The sequence below is a fragment of the Electrona antarctica genome, assembly GCF_951216825.1.
Source record: "Electrona antarctica genome assembly, chromosome: 3".
Classification (NCBI taxonomy): Eukaryota; Metazoa; Chordata; class Actinopteri; order Myctophiformes; family Myctophidae; genus Electrona; species Electrona antarctica.
This window is the reverse complement of record NC_136808.1, coordinates 23,471,070-23,493,784: the sequence shown is the minus strand read 5'-3', so window position 1 is coordinate 23,493,784 and position 22,715 is coordinate 23,471,070. Positions and strand designations below refer to the sequence as shown.

At 43.7% G+C, this 22,715-nt stretch overlaps 1 protein-coding gene across 1 annotated transcript in view; it reads right to left on the bottom strand.

Moving 5' to 3' along the window:
• The window catches only part of LOC306920899 (cadherin-8-like), a gene marked incomplete at both ends in the record, with an annotated part of 200,150 nt that overhangs the window by 25,212 nt on the left and 152,223 nt on the right, over positions 1 to 22,715 (bottom strand). Inside the window, 3 exons of the mRNA XM_079497879.1 lie at positions 10,774 to 11,021; positions 19,449 to 19,636; positions 20,336 to 20,503. Of these exons, the coding sequence (XP_079354005.1) occupies positions 10,774 to 11,021; positions 19,449 to 19,636; positions 20,336 to 20,503 (604 nt within the window). The remainder of the gene's footprint in view (positions 1 to 10,773; positions 11,022 to 19,448; positions 19,637 to 20,335; positions 20,504 to 22,715) is intronic.

Here is a 22,715-nt window from a genome sequence, read left to right as displayed (position 1 = left end):
ATTACCCCCCCGAAGTGCACTTATTTTCTCATAAGTGACTTGCTCACAGACTGTTATCCTGCTTATAGGCCTACCACACACAACTATTTATCCATGTGAACCCTGCGTGCGTGCGTGCGTGCGTGCGTGCATCCGTGCGTGCATCCGTGCGTGCGTGCATCCGTGCGTGCGTGCATCCGTGCGTGCGTGCGTCACGGTGCATGGGAGTGCAGATGTGTGCATGACTGCATGTGCATGCTGTGTTTGTTTGTGTGTGTTTCAAAGATACAGGAAAAAACACGTGTTAGACAAAACTATATGAAAGAAAACATAGCCTAATATACATTTTGGAGAAAGAGACATGAAGCTCAACTCAACAGGAAGGTTTTACAGACCATACAGTACATATACTGCACATGTGGTATTTGACTACAGTATATTCCTATTATACATGCTATGTTTTATGTTTCATTCTGATTAAGCCAAAATGTCCACATCTTATCTTTTGTTTTTTCTTTGCGATTTTTGAGTGCCTGCCTGCCTGCCTGCCTGCCTGCCTGCCTGCCTGCCTGCCTGCCTGCCTGCCTGCCTGCCTGTCTGTCTGTCTGTCTGTCTGTCTGTCTGTCTGTCTGTTTATAGTATGACTTATTGACCCCCTTGCAGCTTATTGGGGTCGCATTCGGGTCACACACGCACGCACAGGTGCATGTGTTTGTTTGTTTTCACAAAAAAAGCTATCATTACCCAACCCGGAGTGAAACAGTATGTGCAAATAATCCTCAGCATGCATTTGCACTGACCTACTGAGAGCAAACAACACCAACAAACTTCACCATGGCTAAAGTCACTTCACTTTGCTGGGTGACAGTACCCACCTACTGTTTGGCCAGAAAGGGATTTTTTTTCACCGGAGGAAAAATATTCTCTATGAGGCAGTTCTCTGGGCAATATCGGTAGAGGGCGCATTGGAGTAACTAAAAGTATTTTTTTTCCGGTGGAAACAAAATCCCTTTTTGGCCAAAAAGTACCGTTTATACGTGTGGTGGGGGGCTCAGAGAGCGTCCACTAAGGAAAGTAGGCTTTCTAATGACACAACCCGCCTTTGTTTTGGTGAGTAGCAAAAACGTTATTTTTAAATACGCTAAAGAGGAGAGGCTGGTCTGAGTTCCATGTGAGATTTAAAAGTGAAGCATTGGCTATGGACCAGAGCTACACTTTATCATGGTTTTGACTCACTGTTTAGATTTTTAACAAGTCCCACAAGTAGGCCTACCACCAGCTCTAAAAATAGTAGCCTCAATGCTTTCTCAAAGCCTAAATGTTCATTTATTGTCTGCCTTTACTCCAGACTGTCCTTGCATTATACTTCACGATCAAGGGACGGGACTGGGAAACTTTTTCGAGCACATAACTAAACCCTTGTTGTTAATTGGCTGGCCTAACAAGGATGTTTTCCAACCAGTGTAAAACCACCATTGCTTCTTACAGGTACGTCTCATTATGGGATGCTAAATAGAATAACTATAGGGAACAATTTGTTGGGACTCAAGAACAATCGCCGCTGGGAACAATGGCCATCGGGAATGCATTCATATACAAGTGGTGGAAAAGGTATTCTCATTTTGTTTCACTTCATTATTCAGACTGAAAGCCCTCCCCACGGTAGCAGTTTATGGAATGGGCGTTGCCAAAGAGCCAGTCTCCGGTGATTGGTTCATACCAACCAATCAGAATAGTGGGAAAGCAGATGACGTTGTTGTCAATCATGTGGCTATGGCTAACCCCGTTGCTAACCAAAAAAACACAGCCAACGAGCACTACTACTGTAGCATGTAAACAAAAGCGGTAAAATATGTCGGATGATGATGTTTATAAAACCTGTCATTTCTATAAAGAAACTATTTATCATTTAGGTCTATTTATTAGCCAGATTGATACGGTCGTGAGTCACCGCAGTGGGGGCAGCCATGTTTGTTGTTTGACGCTGTCGAGTGACGGGGCTGATGGCCAATCAGCTGGTGCGTTCAGATTCTCGATTGATACTGATTGATACTTTTACTTAAGTAAAAAACATACTACATTTCCTAGCCTGGCTCCAGACCTGAATCGCCAGAAAATTTTTTTTTAATGCGATTTGGGGCTGGAGCCAGCCAAAGTAGTATGTTTTTTACTTAATTAAAAGTATCAATAATGCAATGTAGAACTACTCTGTTAAGTAAACATCTGGAATTCAAAATGTACTTGAGTGAAAGTACAAAGGTATTGGCATCAAAATGTACTTAAAGCACCAAAAAGTAAAAAGTATATCACTATGCAGAATGTCCCATTTCAAGTTCTCAAATGTACAGTATACAAATCTTTTTGAAAATAGCAGATCTACAAGGTCACAATGCGTCGCGTCGTGACGCATTGTGACCTTGTAGATTGGCTATTTACAAGTAGTCTAAATACATATAGGCCTGAAGTGGGTAATGCATGTTCTGTAATAACAATCTTAGCCCGGCCCAGCCAGTGTGCTTTCTGGTCTAGAGGGGCGGGCGCGTATGGAGCAAGTGCTGGAGAATATTGGTTCCCCCGATCTGAGCCCCCCCTCCTGCCCCCCTCCGCCCCTCCCCTCCCTGGTTGAAAACAGCAGAAGAAACTGACGTCACTATATTGTATTGTACTGTAGTTCACTACCACTCCTATAGACCAGGAAATGTCTCACGTTTCCCCAGGCTTTCATTTTTTGAGCCGTATAGCGAACAGAAATAAAAGCCTGGGTGGTATACCGAGGCTATAACTATAAACAAAAGTTTTCAAATGATTGTAGTGGAGTAAAAGTACAATAATTGTCTCTGAAATATAGCGGAGTAAAAGTATTGGAAATTGGACAGTATTAAGTACAAATACCTCAAAATTGTACAGTGCTTGAGTAAATGTACTTATTTGCAGATTTTTTAGATTTTTATGGACAAATGCCAACCACTTAGCACATCACTCCCTCCCTCGGGTGTTCTTGGTGAAAACACGTTGCCAAGATTCAAGTAGATCAGTCTGACAGACAGAGACACCATGCATTATGCTGTGGATCCATAGATCAACTATAAGCATAGAAGTAGGGATCCATTTTCGTCACCCCTTAGTTGAACTATTCAAAAATGTTTAGCAAAATAGTAAAAAAAGACAAAGAAGTTTAGGGATAAGGGCTTTAGCGGTGACGGAAATGGAGCCCTAAGTCAATAATTTAACCACTTTCCTGTTTTTCACTGTCCTAATTCGGGGCATGTAATATACTAGAATTTCGCCGCCCTTCGGGCGGCGAATCCTAGTTCCGTTGGCAGCGCAATGGGAAGAAGGAAATAGCGGGATTTGACAGACTCCACTCCAGTATTGTGCCCTTGACATGTAGTAACGGATGGGTATTATTATTATTTGTTGTATTTTCACATCAAAGGAAATTAATGTAAATGAAAATAAGCAGACATGAAACAGCTTTTTACTGTTTTTGTTTACTTACAATAAATTACTGTTTTTGGAAACCAAAAGATGTTGAGAATGGAGCAGAACATACTGTAGTATATTTTTTGGGGGACCTTGACTGCATTATAGTAGGGCTACAATATGTTGGATTGCGGATTGCAGTGACCCCACATTGTTTGTTCGGGAACAATATTTGTAGTTACAATGAGGGCTACATGAGCCGAAGGGAGAGAAACACTTCGCCTCTCTCCAGTCCGTGCGTATGGTGCTGGTACGGATCGCATCGCTGACTGACATAAACACACCGTTACAATTCAGAGGCACTTCAATAAGAAAACTCAACTAATAACGCTTCTGTGTGTTAATCTGCCCGATGCTGACGTTAGTATATAATGTTTAGATTGTTTTCCTGGCTGAATAACAACGGATCGCATCGCTGACTGACATAAACACTCCAATTCAGAGGCACCCCGCACGCACGCACACACACACACACACACAGAATCCATGCGCCTCGGTGCGTCGCAGTTGGCATGTTTCCATGAATTAAACGGGTCGCGCAATTGTCGTGTTTACATTAATGAAACTGGTGGTGCAATTGTCGTGTTTGCAGGAATTAAACGGTGTATGTATGTAATCGCACCGCTGTCCATCCAAGTCCGAATCAGTGTGTGTGTGTCTGTGTGGGACTGTGTGTGTTGTGGAAGACGGGGAACAATGTTGCCAGGTTCGTGAATTGTAAGCGAGTTGTAGTGTGTGTAAGTAGCGTGGTGAAAGGCTTTGTTTCTGGGTCTGTTTGCTTGTTTCTGGGCCTGTTTTCATAGACCTGGCAACAGTGGTCCGTGTGTGTGTGTGTGTGTGTGTGTGTGTGCGTGTAGTGTTGTGTTCGTGTTGTTCTTCTAATGTGTGTGTGTGTAGCGTGTAACTTCCGGTGTTGTAGTAACATAAAAGCTCTCGTGGGTCACGTGGTTGGCTTTGAGCAAATGGGAGAGGGAATGTAGTGTTGCCAGGTCCGCGTATTGTAAGCGAGTGGTAGTGTGTGTAAGTAGCGTGTTGAATGGCATTTTTTCTGTGCTTGTTTTCATAGACGTGGCAACAAATTAGGCGGGGGTGTCGGTGCTTGTGGCGTGTTTGTGTTTATTATTGATATTGATATTGTTTGTGAGTCTGGACGGGAGCCGGCTTTAGTGGCAGTGCAATGACAATTTTTACGCGGGTGGTGTTGAGTGTGGGCGTGCTGCGCGACATGAGGAGATAGCCGTGGATCGACGCGGAGGGTAAGTCTGTGACGTGTTAGTGTGTTTAGTGGGTTGTTGCAGTGTGTGTTGCAGTGTGTCAGTGACGTAGTAGCTGGTGACTTATTTTCCTGGGTTGCGTACAGCGTTTTGGGTACACCTTTTCAATTGTATAATAGATAACACATTTAACCGTAGATCAACAGCAATGGAGCAAAGCGTAGTATATTTGTAAGATTTTGGTCTTTTCTAGTGCTTTTGATTGAGCAAGTAGTAATGCTACTCATTGTTAGCTTTGGGTTGCCAACTGGTGTTATCAATAACACTGGAGCACGCCATCTTGAATTTCCCGTGCACCCGCGGCCACTCTATCTCTCCAATGCCTTGTCCCAGGTGGCATTTCTGGTTCAAAACAAGGTTTATTCCACGGCCCATAGCCGACGCTGTGATCCTCACGATCATGGGTTCTCTGCCCTCACCGCAGCACCAGAAGTGATATGCGACAACACACACTAGACAATGTAACATCCAGGCTCAGATTTTTGGCTCTTCAAAATAAGGGTTGATCATGGTGAAGATGCTGGCATGAAATATATCGAAGCTATAAATCCTGGCGGGTAGGGGTAATGATACAACCTATAACAAAGAATGAGTAAATACGATAGAAGAAGGAAAAAATCACACCTGTGTGAAGTGAGTGGTGTGACCCCCGATTCCGGCGAGCCGCCCCTTGTCCGAAAAGGTTGAGAAATGACAGAGTTACCTTGTGGGGGTCCCTCTACTGTACTGTATGTACTGTCACTGTACTGTACTGGCACACCCAAAATCACCATATATAGCCTATACAGTTAATATGTGCGTGTGTGTTTGTGTGTGTGTTAGGTTGCGCACAGGTGGTGAAAAACAACCATGCTGTTTTCGTGCTCAGACGCACCCACCCACCCACCCACACACATAGCTCCGTAAGGGAGCTATGTGTGAAAAAAACATTGAGCACTGATGGATATAATACTCATGGGCTAACTCTAATTGATTACTTCAAAAGCCCAATCTGATCACCTGGCAGATCAAAAAGAGGTGATTGCCCACCCATGCTTTAGATGTATTCGGGGGACATATAGGCTTTCTGTCAGCCAGAATACTGTAGTTATGTCTAATAGGATTAATCTTCCAGACTGTACAATCATTTCTACTGGTCCGAATGTCAGCTAACATCCTCCGGGGCAGAATGGAAAGTGATGTGGTGTGGGGTTAAAGTAATTCATCGTGTTAAACACATTAAGACCTGAGACATTCTACAAAATGTCTTCCAAATCCTGACAGTTTTCTGGGAAAAAAAACGTATCAGTGGTGCTCTGGTGCTCACACTTTTTCATGTCAAGAACCCACAGAATTATCTGTATTTGGCCGCAGACAGCCATCTGAAAATATGTTGTTCCAAGGACCCCCAGAAGCAAATATTTGAGTTAATAACGCTCACTGTGAAATAATATAATATTCAAAGATTTGCACACATTTTCACGATTTTTCTAAAATAGCAGATCTACAAGCTTGTAATGCGGCACTCGGTGCCGCGCTATGAGCTTGTAGATCTGCTGTTTTTCAATAGTTTAAAATAATGGTTAATGTGATTAAAAGCTATGAGGTGACGACACAGATGCTTCCGCAGGTCTAAATGGGTTAAACTCATTTCATCTCATCGTCCATATAAGAAACCCCTTGACATCCAGGATAGATCGCACGTATAAGAATAAGCAGAAAAATCTAAAGGAAAGTGTTTGTACTTGAAAGGGGATCACACGGTTGAGAGGAGAGCGGTTTTGTTGTGACAAAAATGCGAACTGGCAGGAATATGTAGCTGCGCGTCAGGGCAATTTAATCCGTTATATATGTTTGACGTTTTCCATTTGCCTCTCCGACCGGTGGCCTTTACTGGCAGACTAGCAACTCGACGTGTCATGAACTATTTGTGTATGAAGTCTGTGCTTCTTTCTCTAAATGTCTTAATGATGTTCTTTTAAAAAAAAGAAGAAGATAAGAATACAAAAGAATCTATGAACATCCAAGGACATTTTTTAAATAGTTATTTCTGTAATCCCACTGTCAGAAGCGTCACAATAAATGTACTAATGGATATATGGACGGTATTTATACAGATGTCGCAACCTTGTCTTACACCGCGATATAGTCTCCCATTCAACCATTCACACACACACACAATAACCTGCCTTTCGTCAGATGCAGTTAGGGGTTCAGCATCTTGCTCAAGGGCAGCTCAATGTACCTTTTGTTCACAGATAATTCCTTCCAAGATAACAGGCCTTTTCCCACACAGCACTTTGACAAGAAAACACAGCTTGAAGGTAATAACATGAATTGTGTTTCATTTAGGTGTCACCATGTGTGCCTGCATGGATAACTCCTGTTCGAAATTCTATATTAGGAATACGCCGTGAGATATGTAATATCTCATTTCTGAGGAGGGTCCTCAAAGACAATAATGCAATATTAACCACTAACTATATTTAATTGGGCAAAACATTTGACAAAACGACATCCACCAGACAATAGCCTGTATAAAGTTAACTTTGACATTGACACAGAAATAACTAAATTAAACTCAGCCACAATTAACGTTATTACCTTCAGCTTGTGTTTACCTGCCAAAATGGCCTTACCAGTGAAAAGGGTCCATTGCGTTTATTTTATTTAAAAAAAACATCCCAGATCTATTTGTGATAGCCTATAGGGGATACCAAGTTTCCAAATAAAACATTACAACATTTAAATAATTTTGTGGCCAATACTGGCAGTTTGGTAATGGTTGAGAATCACAGATATGGATGGCTCTTCCATGCTGTATTATTAAAAAAAAAATCATTGTGATTAAGGATGAATGGAAATCAGGCCTTTTGTTATTCAGTGCCCAGTGTGAGAACAAAAGATAAATGTATGACGTGCCGACATCAAAGCAGAGCAGCCATCTTTAAGCTGACAGGCACAATATCTGGTCATTAAACCGTATGATGAGGAAGAATAAAATACCACAAGAGGATTATAAAAGATGACAGGAATTAAACAAATTAAAAAGTTCTTAAACAAATTAAATTGTTCTTAAACAAATTAAATTGTTCTTAAACAAATGTAATTGTTCTTAAACAAATTAAATTGTTCTTAAACAAATGTGTAAATAAAAACAGTCAGAGAAAGTGCATGATTTGTAAATCTGCACCCACATCTTCATCTCATCTGAAAGTGTAATACTATAATAGTGATTGGAGTGAGTGACTAATTTATCCATGAAATAAATATATATATATATCAGTGTTCATTTTACGAGTGTATAAATACCACCAAACTGACATCAATAAGTCAATTAAACACAGGTGTGTTTGTGTATTCTTATTAAAATACCACTCCTACTACTACTATTACTAGTATCTCGCAATGGGTCTACTACTACTACTACTACTACTACTACTACTACTACTACTAATAATAATAATAATAATAATATAATTATAATAATATGCTACCTGCCTAAGATTAGGCTATAATTTCGCCTTTGCATTCTCCTCATTTTTTTCGTCACAGCATAATTTTGCACGTGCACAAAATGTGTCCTTTGCATTCACCCCACCCCTAACTATATTATTAGGAGCAGTGATTATGAATTTGGAATTGGAAAACCTCGGTTGGAGGCTGTGACAAGAAATGAGGTCAGAGCAGCAGCGCAGAAGATGTCACCCTATACACGCGGAATGCACTCGTGGTTTTACTGTGCCAGGGGAACCGACACAGCACCACCGCACAACCTTCAATTCCTCTTGGAAATCACAGTGCTAAACGAAAAAGTATACTCAATGTTTTCACTTAAGTAAAATTATCAATACTGTAGTGTATGGACATACTCCGTTACAAGTAAAAGTCTGGAATTCAACATATTACTTAAGTAAAAGCACAAAAGTATTTGTATGAAAATGTACTTGAAGTAAAAGTATACTAATTGTGCAGAATGTCCCATTTCCAGTTTTCAAGTGTATAACGTGTATAGCCGATCTATACGATAGAATCGATCGACAAGCTCACAATTGTCGATCAATTTCAAATGGCGAAATGCATATAGGGCTGAAGTGGTTACTGTATGTTTTGCAATAATAATCAAAATCTACAAAGCAACTAGTAACTGAACATTTCAATTGTAGTGGAGTAAATTAACTTGATCAATCAAAAGCACTATAAAAGACCTTGCAATTGCTGTACATCTACGGCATTGGCGTTAACATTGGATTTATTGACGTGGATCAACGGCAATGGCGTTGTATGTGTTAATTATACAGTACTTAAGAGAATGTACTTTCCACCACTGCTAAAACACGATGGCGGGAAAGTACATTTACTAAAGTACACTTTTGCTTGAGTATATATTACCGAGCAAAGTATTTTGCATCCTTTATACTACTCCACTACATCGCAGAGGCAAAGGTTAATTGTACTTTTTTATTTACAATTATGTAACAGATTTAGTTACAGGTTACTTCGAATATATATAGGTTATTAATATTATTATTAAATATAACATTTTAAACCCAAATCTATACGTTGGCCAATCGGAAATAGCCGATCTACAAGCATATTGATCGTAAAGCTGCTATTAAATTTGTATTATTTAATTGGCAAATTATGGAAATTTGAGTACTTTCACTGTTGTACTACAATAACATGTTGATGCCAATACGTGTGTGCTTTCACTGAATTGAATACAGGCGTTGTACTTGTAAACACAGTATTTCTACTTTGTTGTATTATTACTTTTACAAACATAAGACTACTTCCACCACCGCTCTAGCGTGTGCCGCCCATGCAATTACAACACAACCTGTTGCATGTTGTCCCGGGAATGAATGCAGTCAGCGCCGAGTCACAAGAGAATTAATGAAAATGCCAAGGTGGAGGCAGAGAAATTGCCTGTGTAACCTATCCTCAAGGTGCCCTTGTGGTATTTCCAAGAATAAGTCAAACACAAAGTGGAGAAATACAGGCTAGAAAAAGAGAACGTTATAATGTTGCCGCATGTCTCCAACTCGATGTCCACCTTTTCTCCGCCTTCGATCGTGCCTTTGCGGGGGTACAAGAGCAGTCGTTGACTCACTATAATATGCCAGGAATGGCGGCCGCCGACTTCAAAAGGTCAGGAGTATCGAAGACGTAATAATTGCACACGTCGACCTTTTGTAATAAGCGGAGCTAATTACGGAATGCTGAAGAAAAGACGTAGAAATGATAGCCTGTCCCGGACAGATCACTGAAATATTCATAATACACTTATCAGCACTGCTAAAAGGCTATCGGCCATGCTGAAGGATATCAGCCAATGCTAATGGCCTAGCTAGACTTTGTCCCGGTATTGTTCTGATCAGGGGGTCATCGCGTCATCGAAATCTTTTGTCAAAATTCCACTTCTGCCACGGACATACAAAATGAGTGTACAATATTGTCACCAGAAACACATAAAGAGCAATATATAGCCCTGAAAGAGTGTTCAATTGCAACCAAGGGAGTAATTGTATTTGCAAGGACCCCCCGTCATGGCAAATAAAATACTTGAGACCACTACTAGTGGACTCCTAATGTGCCATGGTGTCGTAGTAAATGTGTCATACTTAAGGTCCGTGTCAAATCTAAAATTTGACACGCATGCATATTTCCCCAGGCAGATTAAGTCTGGCCCCTCTCAATGCATATTGCCCCAGGTAGATTAAGTCTGGCCCCTCTCAATGCATATTGCCCCAGGCAGATTAAGTCTGGCCCCTCTCAATGCATATTGCCCCAGGCAGATTAAGTCTGGCCCCTCTCAATGCATATTGCCCCAGGCAGATTAAGTCTGGCCCCTCTCAATGCATATTGGCCCAGGCAGATTAAGTCTGGCCCCTCTCAATGCATATATTGAGGGCCCAGTATTCAAATATGGGGCGGGACATCGCAAAAAATAATAATCTAACACTGAGAGGGACGAGACTATTAGTACCGCTACGCGAGGCTATAGGACAAAACGGTATGGAATAATAATCCTCCGATCATCTGGGTCTCTTCTTACCTGACCTGGCTCCTGGTGACATCCGGGTCTCGGGCCGTGACGGCGCCGATCATGGTGTTGACGGCGGCGTTCTCGTTCACCTCGAGCACGTACGTAGGCCGGGAGAACACGGGCGGCTCGTCGGAGTCCTCCACCACAACCTTGACCGTGGCCGTGTCCTTGAAGGGCCCGCCGCTGTTGGGCTCGAAGCGGAGGTTGGTGGCCTCCACCTTCAGCGTGTAGGTCCTCTTGGTCTCGAAGTCTAACAGCTGTGCAGCAAAAAGGAAGAGATAAGGAGAAGATCAGTGCTGGTGGAATAACAAGAACGACTCAGTCATAACTGCCAGGTGCAGAAAGCTCTCGTTATAGAGCTAAAAGCAGTGTGCAAATCTTGCATGATATTAAATAGCGATGGCACAATAATGGCTGATGTGTTTTCACTAGTAACTGCACAATAATAGTACTGTATACAGTGGTGGAAAATAACTAAGTAAGTACAATTTTGAGGTATTTGCACTTTACTTCCAATTTCCAATACTTTTACTTCTACTCCACTACATTTGAGGTCAAAAATGCATACTTTTACTCCACTACATTTATTTGAACACTTTAGTTACTAGTGTGAGCGTAGGTCGCATTTACTATGAAATCCTACATCTCCCGTCCATTATTGACTTCTCCATAATATGGCCACGCCTCATGACATCACACCGTCCATATATGGTCATGCCCCATGACAGCACGCCCGTGACACGTCACACCACCATATATGGCAATCTCCATTTATGAAGATCACGACACTGATCTCATCTAACCCTGGGTAACCATGCATGGAGAAGACTGGATCATCACCTAGATCTGCATAATGGAGCCGGCCAGCAACTCCACATCTGACCTCAAACCTTAAACCCTTAGATCTCCATATATGGAGCTGACCTGTTTTGACATTCCACATGTTGATCCTCCCCACCCGTCCTTCCTATTCTGACATTAACCTCATCAAACCCTGTACACTCAAGACACGCTCCATATATGGACAGTACATAATTCATTCCATATGTTGATCTGACCATAGACGGTACTAGACGCCCCTTTCGGCTCTGGAGCATATGTGCTCAAGGAAGGGCAAAGAATTCCCAAGATTCCTTGCGAAGCCCCGCGGAAGTATGAGCGTGCGTCACAGAGCGCATGTTCATGTCTGATAAGTCCCGGAAAAGATGCGCTGTGATTGGCCAGTAGTCACTTGAGTGGCAGCGTGACGTAGTGTGCCGTCCACTCTTCCCGCGTACCAGTGTAAATTCTTCCGCCCTCCCGTCAACACACATGGCTCCAACGAACTGCAGCAGCCAATGAGGCATCTATTTTTTTAATATCTATATGGATCTGACCCCCCATGCCGAAGCGCCTGCAGCACTCGCCCAGCAGCCTGCCGTCACCCAGGCGGATGGATGCGTGCATGCGTGCCCTCAGGGCGTCTTACTGGTGATATGTGGTTAGACAGTAGTTAAAGGGGCATTCCACTCATTTTCAACATTTTACTATGTCATTAATATACCTTAGAGCTGTTGTGTGGAAATAATAAAAAAGTCCCCCCATTCTGTGTTTCCTAGAACTGTAATTATGAAAAAAACCATTAACATGGTGAAACACATCTTGATGACATCATCAAGATGTGTTTCACCATGTTAATGATTTTTTTCAGACCTCCAGTTCTAGGAAACACAGAATGGGGGGACCTTTTTATTATTTCCACACAACAGCTCTAAGGTATATTAATGACATAGTAAAATGTTGAAAATGAGTGGAATGCCCCTTTAAGAGTAGTATCGCATGATGCTCAAATATTTCCACCTACCAATAGGCCTACATCTGGAGACATGCATTCAATGAATTGGCTAAAAGGGAGTGGAAATAATTCTGATATAAAAAATAATAAAATAAAAATCACGCCTGTGTGAAATGAGGGGCGCTCTTGTCATCGTACCTCAATTTATGTTATTATCAGCTCATATCATCATACATCATCATGCATCATCCCATATTGGCCAATCAGTGGCTAGCTGTTAGCATAAACCCCGGTTCCCAGTGCCACCATACGCGTTCACTTTAAAAGACAGAGTTTCCCCCCCCCCCCCCCCCACACACACACACACACTCGCTACACACACGTGCGTGCGTGTGTGCGTCTGTTTGTCTGTCTGTGTCCGTCTGTATGTGTCCGTCGTCCATCCGTCTGCCGTCCGGCCGTCCGGCCATATACGAGTCAAAATTGCTAAACAAAATGAACCCCAAAAAACGTGATGATGTTGTGCTCTGTGAAAAAGAGATTGCATGTGCATCTTCACATTGAGCCTGGTTGACAATTCAAAGCAGGAGAAGGAGAACGAAAAAAAGAAAAAGAAAAGCATGAATTATTAGCAATAACCACAACTTTACCCCAGGGAGTCTGTGTATGTGTTTGTAATAATATCTAGCCTTGTGCTAACGTGGCATCTGTTCTGGGGAAGACAAAAAAAAAAGAAAAAAGTGCAAATCAAATTTGTTTAACAGTACAACCAAGGATTGATTCAAAATGGTTGCTAATCATAATCACTCATAATAAATGTGATTTGCATGTTTACCCTACCTGTAACCTGAGCATATCATTTCCAGGCTTCTAGTTATACCATGCAGGGAAATGGGTAATTGTTCTGTCTAATGCTCTGAATGGGAGTAGATTATGTTAAGCTTTTATCACTGTCTGTCACGACAGATGACAACCGTTTAAGCCCACGGCTGTCAGTAAAAAGGTGTAATTTTCCCAGACAGATCCATAACATTTTCTATAGCCTTACAAATTGGGAGAATACACCTCTCTTTAATTGTAACATGAAAGCTATGTCTGCTATACGGACATACTTATTTTACCCCACGGCTCGTCATTAATATTTGTAAAATGTAAAAAATTTCACAGTATTACCCTCTCTGAGTCTCGGAGGACACCCGGACTGTCACATTTTTATTCGGAGTCACCCCTGGTCGCTCTCGTGCTACTAGAATAATGGGATCAAGTCACTCCCATGCTCCATAACCGGGGATTTATAGGGAAATCAAAAAACTGGGCCTTGCCGCTTGGGGGGATAAGAGCTGGGGGGGAGAGAGAGAGAGAGAGAGAGAGAGAGAGAGAGACGCTTGATTCACATTTCTTGTGTGCAGTGTCACAAGCCAAAAGAATTGCCGATCTACAAGCTCACGAGAGAGAGAGAGAGAGAGAGAGAGAGAGAGAGAGAGAGAGAGAGAGAGAGAGAGGAGAGAGAGGGAGAGAGAGGGAGAGAGGTGGGTTGTGGGGCCCAGGAGGGGTTATAGGGGGCAGCACGCAGCCTGAAGGGAGAGAGAGCCCATGCAGCTGTGAAAGAGATCCCTGACTGCTGGTGGAGAGGAGAAGGTGAGGAGGGGTGGGGTGGGGTGGGCTGCAAGATCTCAGGGGGTCTGAGATCCTAGATGTCTGGCAGTCGTCTTGGGCACCAGAGCAGAGACAAGAGACCCTGCAGGCAGCCCTCTTTCTCTGATCCGAGACACCACCCCCCAACGCCCCCCCTCCCGCCATAACCCTCACCACCCTCCCTGCACATATATACTGTGCGTCACAGTCGTGATGCATTTGTGAGCTTGTAGATCGGCTATTTTCAAATCGCCAAAATGTATATATGCCTAGGGCTGAAGTGGTTAATGTACAGTATGTATCTCATCTCATCACGCACGCACGCACGCACGCACGCACGCACGCACGCACAAACAAAAGCGAGCGCTTACGCCTTACAGCTGTTGCACTGCACAGTTAGCGCTGGTTAACATTGGGTCTACAAATGTTACACTATCCTCTGACATCATGTGGATATTACTGTGGTAATTGAAGATGAAAACAGCAAAGCTTGCATGGTACAAGGTTAGTAGCCTATTATTACTTGAGTCTTAGGCACACAAATCACTCATTTGGGCCCTTGCTTTGTGTCCTCTGGATTAAGAGTGTCTGCAAAAATGCCTAAATTGTAAATTGTGTTCTCTGCATGCTCCTCCCTCCCACTCTGTCTGTCTGTCTGTCTGTCTATTTTTAAATCTTGCATGGCACTGGCAATCACTGACAAGAAGAACAATCAACATATTTACATACTGTAAATTGTTCATTAGTAACTTGTGTTGAGATGTGCTTCAGTTGAGGATACTCTCAACCAGAGAGAGAGAGAGAGAGAGAGAGAAATGAGAGAGAGAAATGAGAGAGAGAGAGAGAGAGAGAGAGAGAGAGAGAGAGAGAGAGAGATATGCAACAAATTGTGTGGCCGGTCTCGGGAATCGAACCAGGGACGCACACTATAGCTCACCATTCGGTCTATCGTGTCCGGTGTTTTGCCTTTTAACCACTTAAACCGTCTATAGTCGTATAGTGAAACAGACCTGAGTTACAACTGTACTTGGACCACTTCCCCCCCCCCAGCCTACACCAAATATCTTCGCCAAAAACAGACAAGAAAAAAAAAGGTGCTCGAAACACATCCCGTTGTGATCTGGCCAGATCGCGGGCAGAATATCTAGGGATGCTGGGAGTTTAGTTTGAGTGGTTAAAACCCGAGTGCAGATTGATTAGAGAGGAAGAGCAGAGGCGTTGGCGACGTCCGATCCATCCCAGGGTCTTAATCCCAGTCATTTACCCCTCGCCAAGCATGCAGCTTCACTGGACCAACAAGCACGGGGTTAAGTGCTAGTGCCCAAGGGCACGTTGGCAGTCGTTGTTAACAGAGGAGAGAAGGATAGTCATTAGTGTCCTTCACCATGATATTCCCAGATGGTCCGAGGGAAACAAATTGCCATGTTGTTCAGTCACAAACGTTGCAGCTCTCTCTAACCTTGAGGCGAGCGTTGTCCGATAATAGCAGCACGCTATGTGTGTTGTAAAGTCAATGAAACAACAAGTGTTCATCAGATAATTGAAAAGGCATAGCCGCGGCAATTACTCATATTCCATCTGCGGACGGCAAACTAATTATACGACTACACAATACAACAACAACTTGGCCAGCCTTGGTCGTCATGGCTATAACCTAATTCTCCTAGATTTCAATGACAAATGCAATTTTCACACACTAGTGGTGTATTTTCTATTATGATACTGTGCTAATGCTGTCCCGATGATAACAAAAAACAAAAAATGCATGAATGCATAACTGTTTTGGATCTAGAAATCGTTGTGTGCTGTTAACAGTCAGGCCACAAGGTCCTCTATATATTTCCCTCAACACAGGGGAGTGTGAAATTCATATTTGAAAGCCATATCACATTTTAATAACAATATTAACCTGTGAGTAAGTTTATACAAGGCCACATCTCAAGGACAACTCTGTGGAATCAAATTGAGATTTCACAGTGGGGCATCGACGACAGCAAAGCACGCACACACACGCGCACATGCACATGCACATGCACATGCACATGCACAAACTTGCACGCACGCACGCACGCACGCACGCACGCACGCACGCACGCACGCACGCACGCACGCACGCACACTACTTTGACATGCATGTTCTGCCCGTGTATATTAAGTCTCATGCTGCACATTCTCCGCTTGAAAGAACATGTTTGCATATATTGAAGCTCAAACGTGGTGATTGATAGACGCACGTCCCTAAGTCTTAAATCATGGCCGGGGGTTCAGTGTCTGGAACTATAGCGCTATGCATCACTCGGATGCGGAGTGGCACTGCGTCCTAATGCGGGCTGACAAGGACCTCAAGGACGTCGACTGTGTGACTTTGTCAGAGGGAGAACAATGAAGTGCGTGGGAGAGAGGGAGGAGGAGGAGGAGGAATGTATATGAGCTAAAGTGATCTGCCGGGAGTAAAACTCACTGCCGCTGCTAAAAGAAAAACAATGAGTGTTTGGGGGAGGGAGAACAAACGCGACACAGAGTCATAAAATCTGTACGTGTTGACAGAGCAAATGTCAAACGTGTTAGTTCCTTTTTGCCAAAGCTTTTAGAGTAGACAATCTCCTGTTCTGCTGCAGCATGGGGAGAGACACTGCTCTCTCTCTAGTCTCTCTCTCTCTCTCTCTCTCTCTCTCTCTCTCTCTCTCTCTCTCTCTCTCTCTCTCTCTCTCTCTCATGCTCTCCATGGTCCTGGAACTGTTGCCCATGCCTCGCTGCAAAGCCCAGACAGATGATAATTTAGGAGGAAAACACAGGAAAAGAGAACTGGCACTGCACTCCAGACAACACTCCCGCCACCAGACGATGCTAACTCAAGTTTTAACGAGCTCCAAGGAAAGCGCCGGTCGTCCCGTTGTTTTTGTATATTCCGGCCAATTACACCCGGACTATCCCGCGAGGATGGGAAACGGTGTTATAACGGTGAACTATACCTCACATTAGTATGCGCTTTCTTTCTCCCGTGCCAACAGCTATGGATCTATAGACTATGCAGTCTAAACACGGCGTGCAAATTATGAAACATCCTTTGCGGCAAGGTTAAAACATATTGATCCGACTAGCAACAGGAGGAGAGGCAACAAACCAGGGGGGAGAGGCTCTTTTTATTGTTTGGGGTTTAAGCTTTTTATCTGCCGGGCCCCAGGCTTGTCAAGGGAGGAGGACTGGTATAGGGATGCTGAGCCGCTCTCTCCCCCTCCGCCCAGCCGACAACTGAACTTTGATGTCTCTAAATGGGCTCGTCGTGTATACATACTGATTTGACGCTATAAAGACTTGCGGGAGATCGGAGAATGACAGAGCCCAGCCGGGCTCTGAGGTGTGGGGGGTTGAGGGGAGGTTGTTGGCAACCGATTTATACCACGAGAGAGAGAAAAAAAGACAAGTCTTTTTCTTTTCATGTAATAGGGAGGTAAATGCCTCCCACCACTCGCCTCCCCTCCCTTTCACGCACGCACGCACGCACGCACGCACGCACGCACGCACGCACGCACGCATGCACGCCATTTTATTTATTCCTTTTTTTCCTTTTTCTTTCTTTGCCTCACTCAGCGGTCCGTGTAACGTGGGGCTTTTAAAGCACGGCTCCTGGTGGGACCTCATGGAGATGTAAATTGGCCCTGTGTAAAAAACGGCGACTCCTCCAGAGCCTGCCTGACGCGGAGCTCCACACAGTCATCACTAGAGGAGGAGCTCCACACAGTCATCACTAGAGGAGAGGAGCTCCACACAGTCATCACTAGAGGAGAGGAGCTCCACACAGTCATCACTAGAGGAGGAGCTCCACACAGTCATCACTAGAGGAGAGGAGCTCCACACAGTCATCACTAGAGGAGGAGCTCCACACAGTCATCACTAGAGGAGCTCCACACAGTCATCACTAGAGGAGGAGCTCCACACAGTCATCACTAGAGGAGAGGAGCTCCACACAGTCATCACTAGAGGAGAGGAGCTCCACACAGTCATCACTAGAGGAGGAGCTCCACACAGTCATCACTAGAGGAGAGGAGCTCCACACAGTCATCACTAGAGGAGAGGAGCTCCACACAGTCATCACTAGAGGAGAGGAGCTCCACACAGTCATCACTAGAGGAGAGGAGCTCCACACAGTCATCACTAGAGGAGGAGCTCCACACAGTCATCACTAGAGGAGAGGAGCTCCACACAGTCATCACTAGAGAGGAGCTCCACACAGTCATCACTAGAGGAGCTCCACACAGTCATCACTAGAGGAGCTCCACACAGTCATCACTAGAGGAGCTCCACACAGTCATCACTAGAGGAGCTCCACACAGTCATCACTAGAGGAGCTCCACACAGTCATCACTAGAGGAGCTCCACACAGTCATCACTAGAGGAGCTCCACACAGTTTGTTTGAATTCCACAGTGACATCAGAACCACTCTGCAGTGGCACTCAGCCAGGCGGGGATACATTGAACCATACTATTGATTGAAATGGTTGAAATGTACCTACAGTGGGAAAGGAGCTTTAATTACAACATATAGGACTCCCATTAGTCATTTTCACATCTCTGTTTTCACATTGAAAATATCTATAATGAGTTGCATGGACAATGGTAATCTTTTAATTAGGACAAAATGCTCCTTCTTTTGAATGTTCCAGACTAATTTCAAGCTGCGTGTCTAGAGCAAATGTACAATGCCACAACGTTGATTTGTCAAAGCTATATTGATTTAATAAAGTTGTAACCTTAATTAGTATTACTTTTTTAAAGTGTATTGGCTCTAATCGTTTTATGTTTAAGAGAGTTCTTGGATAATGTACTTCTTTCTTTCTTTCTTTCTTTCTTTCTTTCTTTCTTTCTTTCAACAATATACAATGCACAATTCCACAGACCGATTTGATGCTTTTCAACAAAGAAATATTATCATACAGCACAGGGATTGCCTCTTATTCCAGAAAAAGCAGACGGTAGATTAGTAAAAGGTAGAAATATTAAATAGTAGTAGTACACTTAAAGCCTCACTATGTTCATGTAATGAATACAGTTTAATTGTGTCCAATCTGTACGTTAGAGTATATGCTAATACAATATAAATTATACAATTTGTATGTGTATATATGTAGATCGAGTCAATTGGTCATGTGATGTCTCACCTAAACGACTCAAATCAATCATGAGTTCAATTCAACGATTCAATTTATCCCCCGAGCAGAGAAGGAGCTCATAAAGTGAGTGATTTGTCTGCCTTTTGAAGGAGGGGCGTCATACCTTCTTCAGTTTGAGAATCCCCTCTTGAGTCTGAGTGTCCGTGGCAATCTCAAACATGCCCCGCTCGTCTCCGTCGATGATGCTGTATGTGGACTTGGCGTTCTCTCCGATGTCTCTGTCGTTCGCCCTCACCTTGCCTCCGGCCCTCCCGACCGCCAGGTCCTCTGGGATCACAAACTCATAGAGGCCTGCACACACACACGAGAGTGCGAGTCTTCATAAATAAACATGTGTGACAAGAGAATCGATTTAAAAGCAATGGTGGCTGGAGGTGCTCACTGATGTTTCCGTCATTAACTATAGCATTCTCTCTAGTAGTATACAGTGTACACATACACTGTAAATAAAACTCTTATCACCATACATCATCATCATCATCATCATGCATTATCATACATCACAATCCGTGCTCAAATCAATCAAATCATAACAAAGGTCATTCTGGCCAATCACTTTTGGCGTCTTCACTTCTCTGCCCTCGCTATTATCTTCAATATGTACTTTGCTCAGCCAATCAAATCATCGCTATGGGGTGATCAGCCAATCACAAGCCAATGTTTGTGTTCACACAAACACACAGAGCTGGGCATAGGGAGGTTCTAGTGCCCCTCAAAAGTGTTATTAACCAATCTGTTTGTTATGAAAATGCAATAGAACTAGCACAGCTGTGGTGGATGCAATTGGTCTAACCTGCTTTAGATCCTGTGGTCGGACAACTAATGGTTGAGATGAGGTATTACGTGCAGCTCAAAATGCAATATATTCTCCACTGAATTGGGCTTTGATGTATTACGTGCGTGAGGGACACATACAGGTTCAAATTCCACGGGTATAGGACATTTCATATAGGAAATTGCAAGCTTTATAGGAGAAGGAACTCTTCTTACTTTTAGAGAACTTGGGTGGGTTGTCGTTGACGTCGGTCAGTGTGACAGTGACCGTGGTGGTCCCGGACAGGCCGCCCATGTGACCGCCCATGTCCTTGGCCTGAATGACCACCAGGTACTCCTCCCTCATCTCCCGGTCCATTCCGTGCAGGGCGATCTTAATGGTGGCTGGAAGAGGAGAGAAGAGACACAATTAAGCACAATTCACCTTTAGCACTTAGACACTCCCACTTGGACACTTTCCAGCAGGGCCGGTAGCCCGAGTCTGGCAGTGTGCCGCGGGTTGGACTCCCGATCCCGACGGCCTTTACTGCATGTCACTCCCCCATCTCTCTCCCCCATTTCCGGTCAGCCTACTGTCTGTCCCTCTATAAAAAATATAAAATAAAGGCGAAAGCCGCAAAAAAAACAAAAAACAAAAAACTATGCCTTAAGGTGGGTGGTGGTGGGTGGTGATCCACCTGAACTGAAGCCGCACCCACAGCTGTTGTTGTATGCTAAAGGGGGAGGGGTTAGGGGAGGGGTTGATATTGTATAGTATTTTGTTTTCGACTCAGAAGGTTTCAGCTTTCAGGAAAGAAAATACACAGGTAAGACATAACCACACCTGCATGGGTCTATTAGAGCCATGTTAACTCCATAGACACATATCCGGAAATTGCCCATGCAAGCTCACATGTGCTTTGCATGTCCATCACATTGCTTACAGATTGGCTATTTTCGGCAGACGGCACCATCTCACCACGGAGCTTAAATTAAGCACGTCAGGCTAGCCACGGGGTTGCCTGCGCTTTCACACGCCCGCACGTACATTCGGTAACCTTCAGCACACCCCGAGCTCTACGAGAATGACGCAGCTTCCGTGCAAGAACAGTGACTCGACAAAAAAAAACAATGCCTGCCTCGACATCAAACAAAACTGGAATGAACAAATCCGTGATCCATTTCATTGTCGAATTACGAGATCCGGTGTGACCATCACGGTGCTGTAGCCAGGGGAGTCGCGGTGAACGACGGCAGCACCGCTCGGCATCGCAAATCAGCCGGCTTGTTTGTTTCTGAATGTGTTGTTGTTCCACTGTCTAGTATAGTCATTTTGTATTCTGATTGAGTGCGAATTATGCCGGCTGCATGTCTCGAATAATCTTGCATATTGTATGCAGAACAGACCTTATTGACTGTGCCACGGCGCTGCATATGAAAAGGGCTCAGCAGCAGCAATGGCGTATATACGGATAATCCACTCAGGAAACAGAGGCCCACAGGATCATCAAATGAATATAAAAGCCCTCATAAAAACGCAAAGCTTTGGCACCGACGTGAGCCTCCGTCCCGAGCTTCTTCCCCAGACAATGAGACTCAGCTGGGATATGATGAAAAATCATGGAAGCGTTATTATGATGTTGTTGTCTATATTTGTGTTGTTTTTAATTCTCTGCATTTCTTTTTCCTTTTTTTTGTTTTAAAGAGACTACACTTATGAATGGGGTTAGCTATAAGCGTATGCATCACAGGCAGCTGTTTGGGATTTGGAAAGAAGTGAAAGCCAAACTGTAGGCTTCGGAAGCTATAACTTCCGGGGTTGAATTTGCTGGAGAGATACAGGATGGGGGGTGAGGGTGAGTATGGATATCCAGGGTTAGGTGAGGTCAGTGCCGTGATCTTCATAATGGAGATGGCCATATATGGTGCTGTGACGAGGCGTGACCATATATGGAGGCGTGATGTCATTCTGTACGCCGTACAGAATGGGTTAATGTGAAGAAGTGAATAAGGGGTTCCCGTACACTGTAACAGTGTATGGGAACCCCTTTTGGCCTTTTAAGCATTGTGTTATCCTTTAGCTGTTGAAAAATAGCAGATCTACAAGCTCATAGCGCGGCACCGAGTGCCGTGCTACGAGCTTAGAAACATAAGGTTTTTTCGGAAAACTGTCAGAATTTAGAAGACATTTATAGAATCGTCCTATGGGTCTATATGGGTTAACAATAGAACAACCAAGTGCCCTTGACAAAAAAAAAGAAAATGATGACGTTTTGGTGACCTGGGACGGCACCAATATATAAGCAGACACATTGGCTCTGTGGATAAACCAGTCCCATGATGACAGGACAATGTTGTTTACTTCCGGAAATAATGACTCAAGCCTTGAAATTTATAGACCCCGGCCTGGCTGTCCCCGTATGAATCCAATCCAGGAGGTGTGATATTGTTGCAGCCTGCTGTGCACGTGTGCAGCCAAAAAGGACAGGATGATGCCCTTGTTAACCCTTGGCTTTAACCCATTTAGACCTGAGACCAGATTCTACAAAATGTCTTCTAAATCAGTTTTAGAGTTTTCTGAAAAACCCTATGTTTATATGTCAGTGTTGCTCAAACT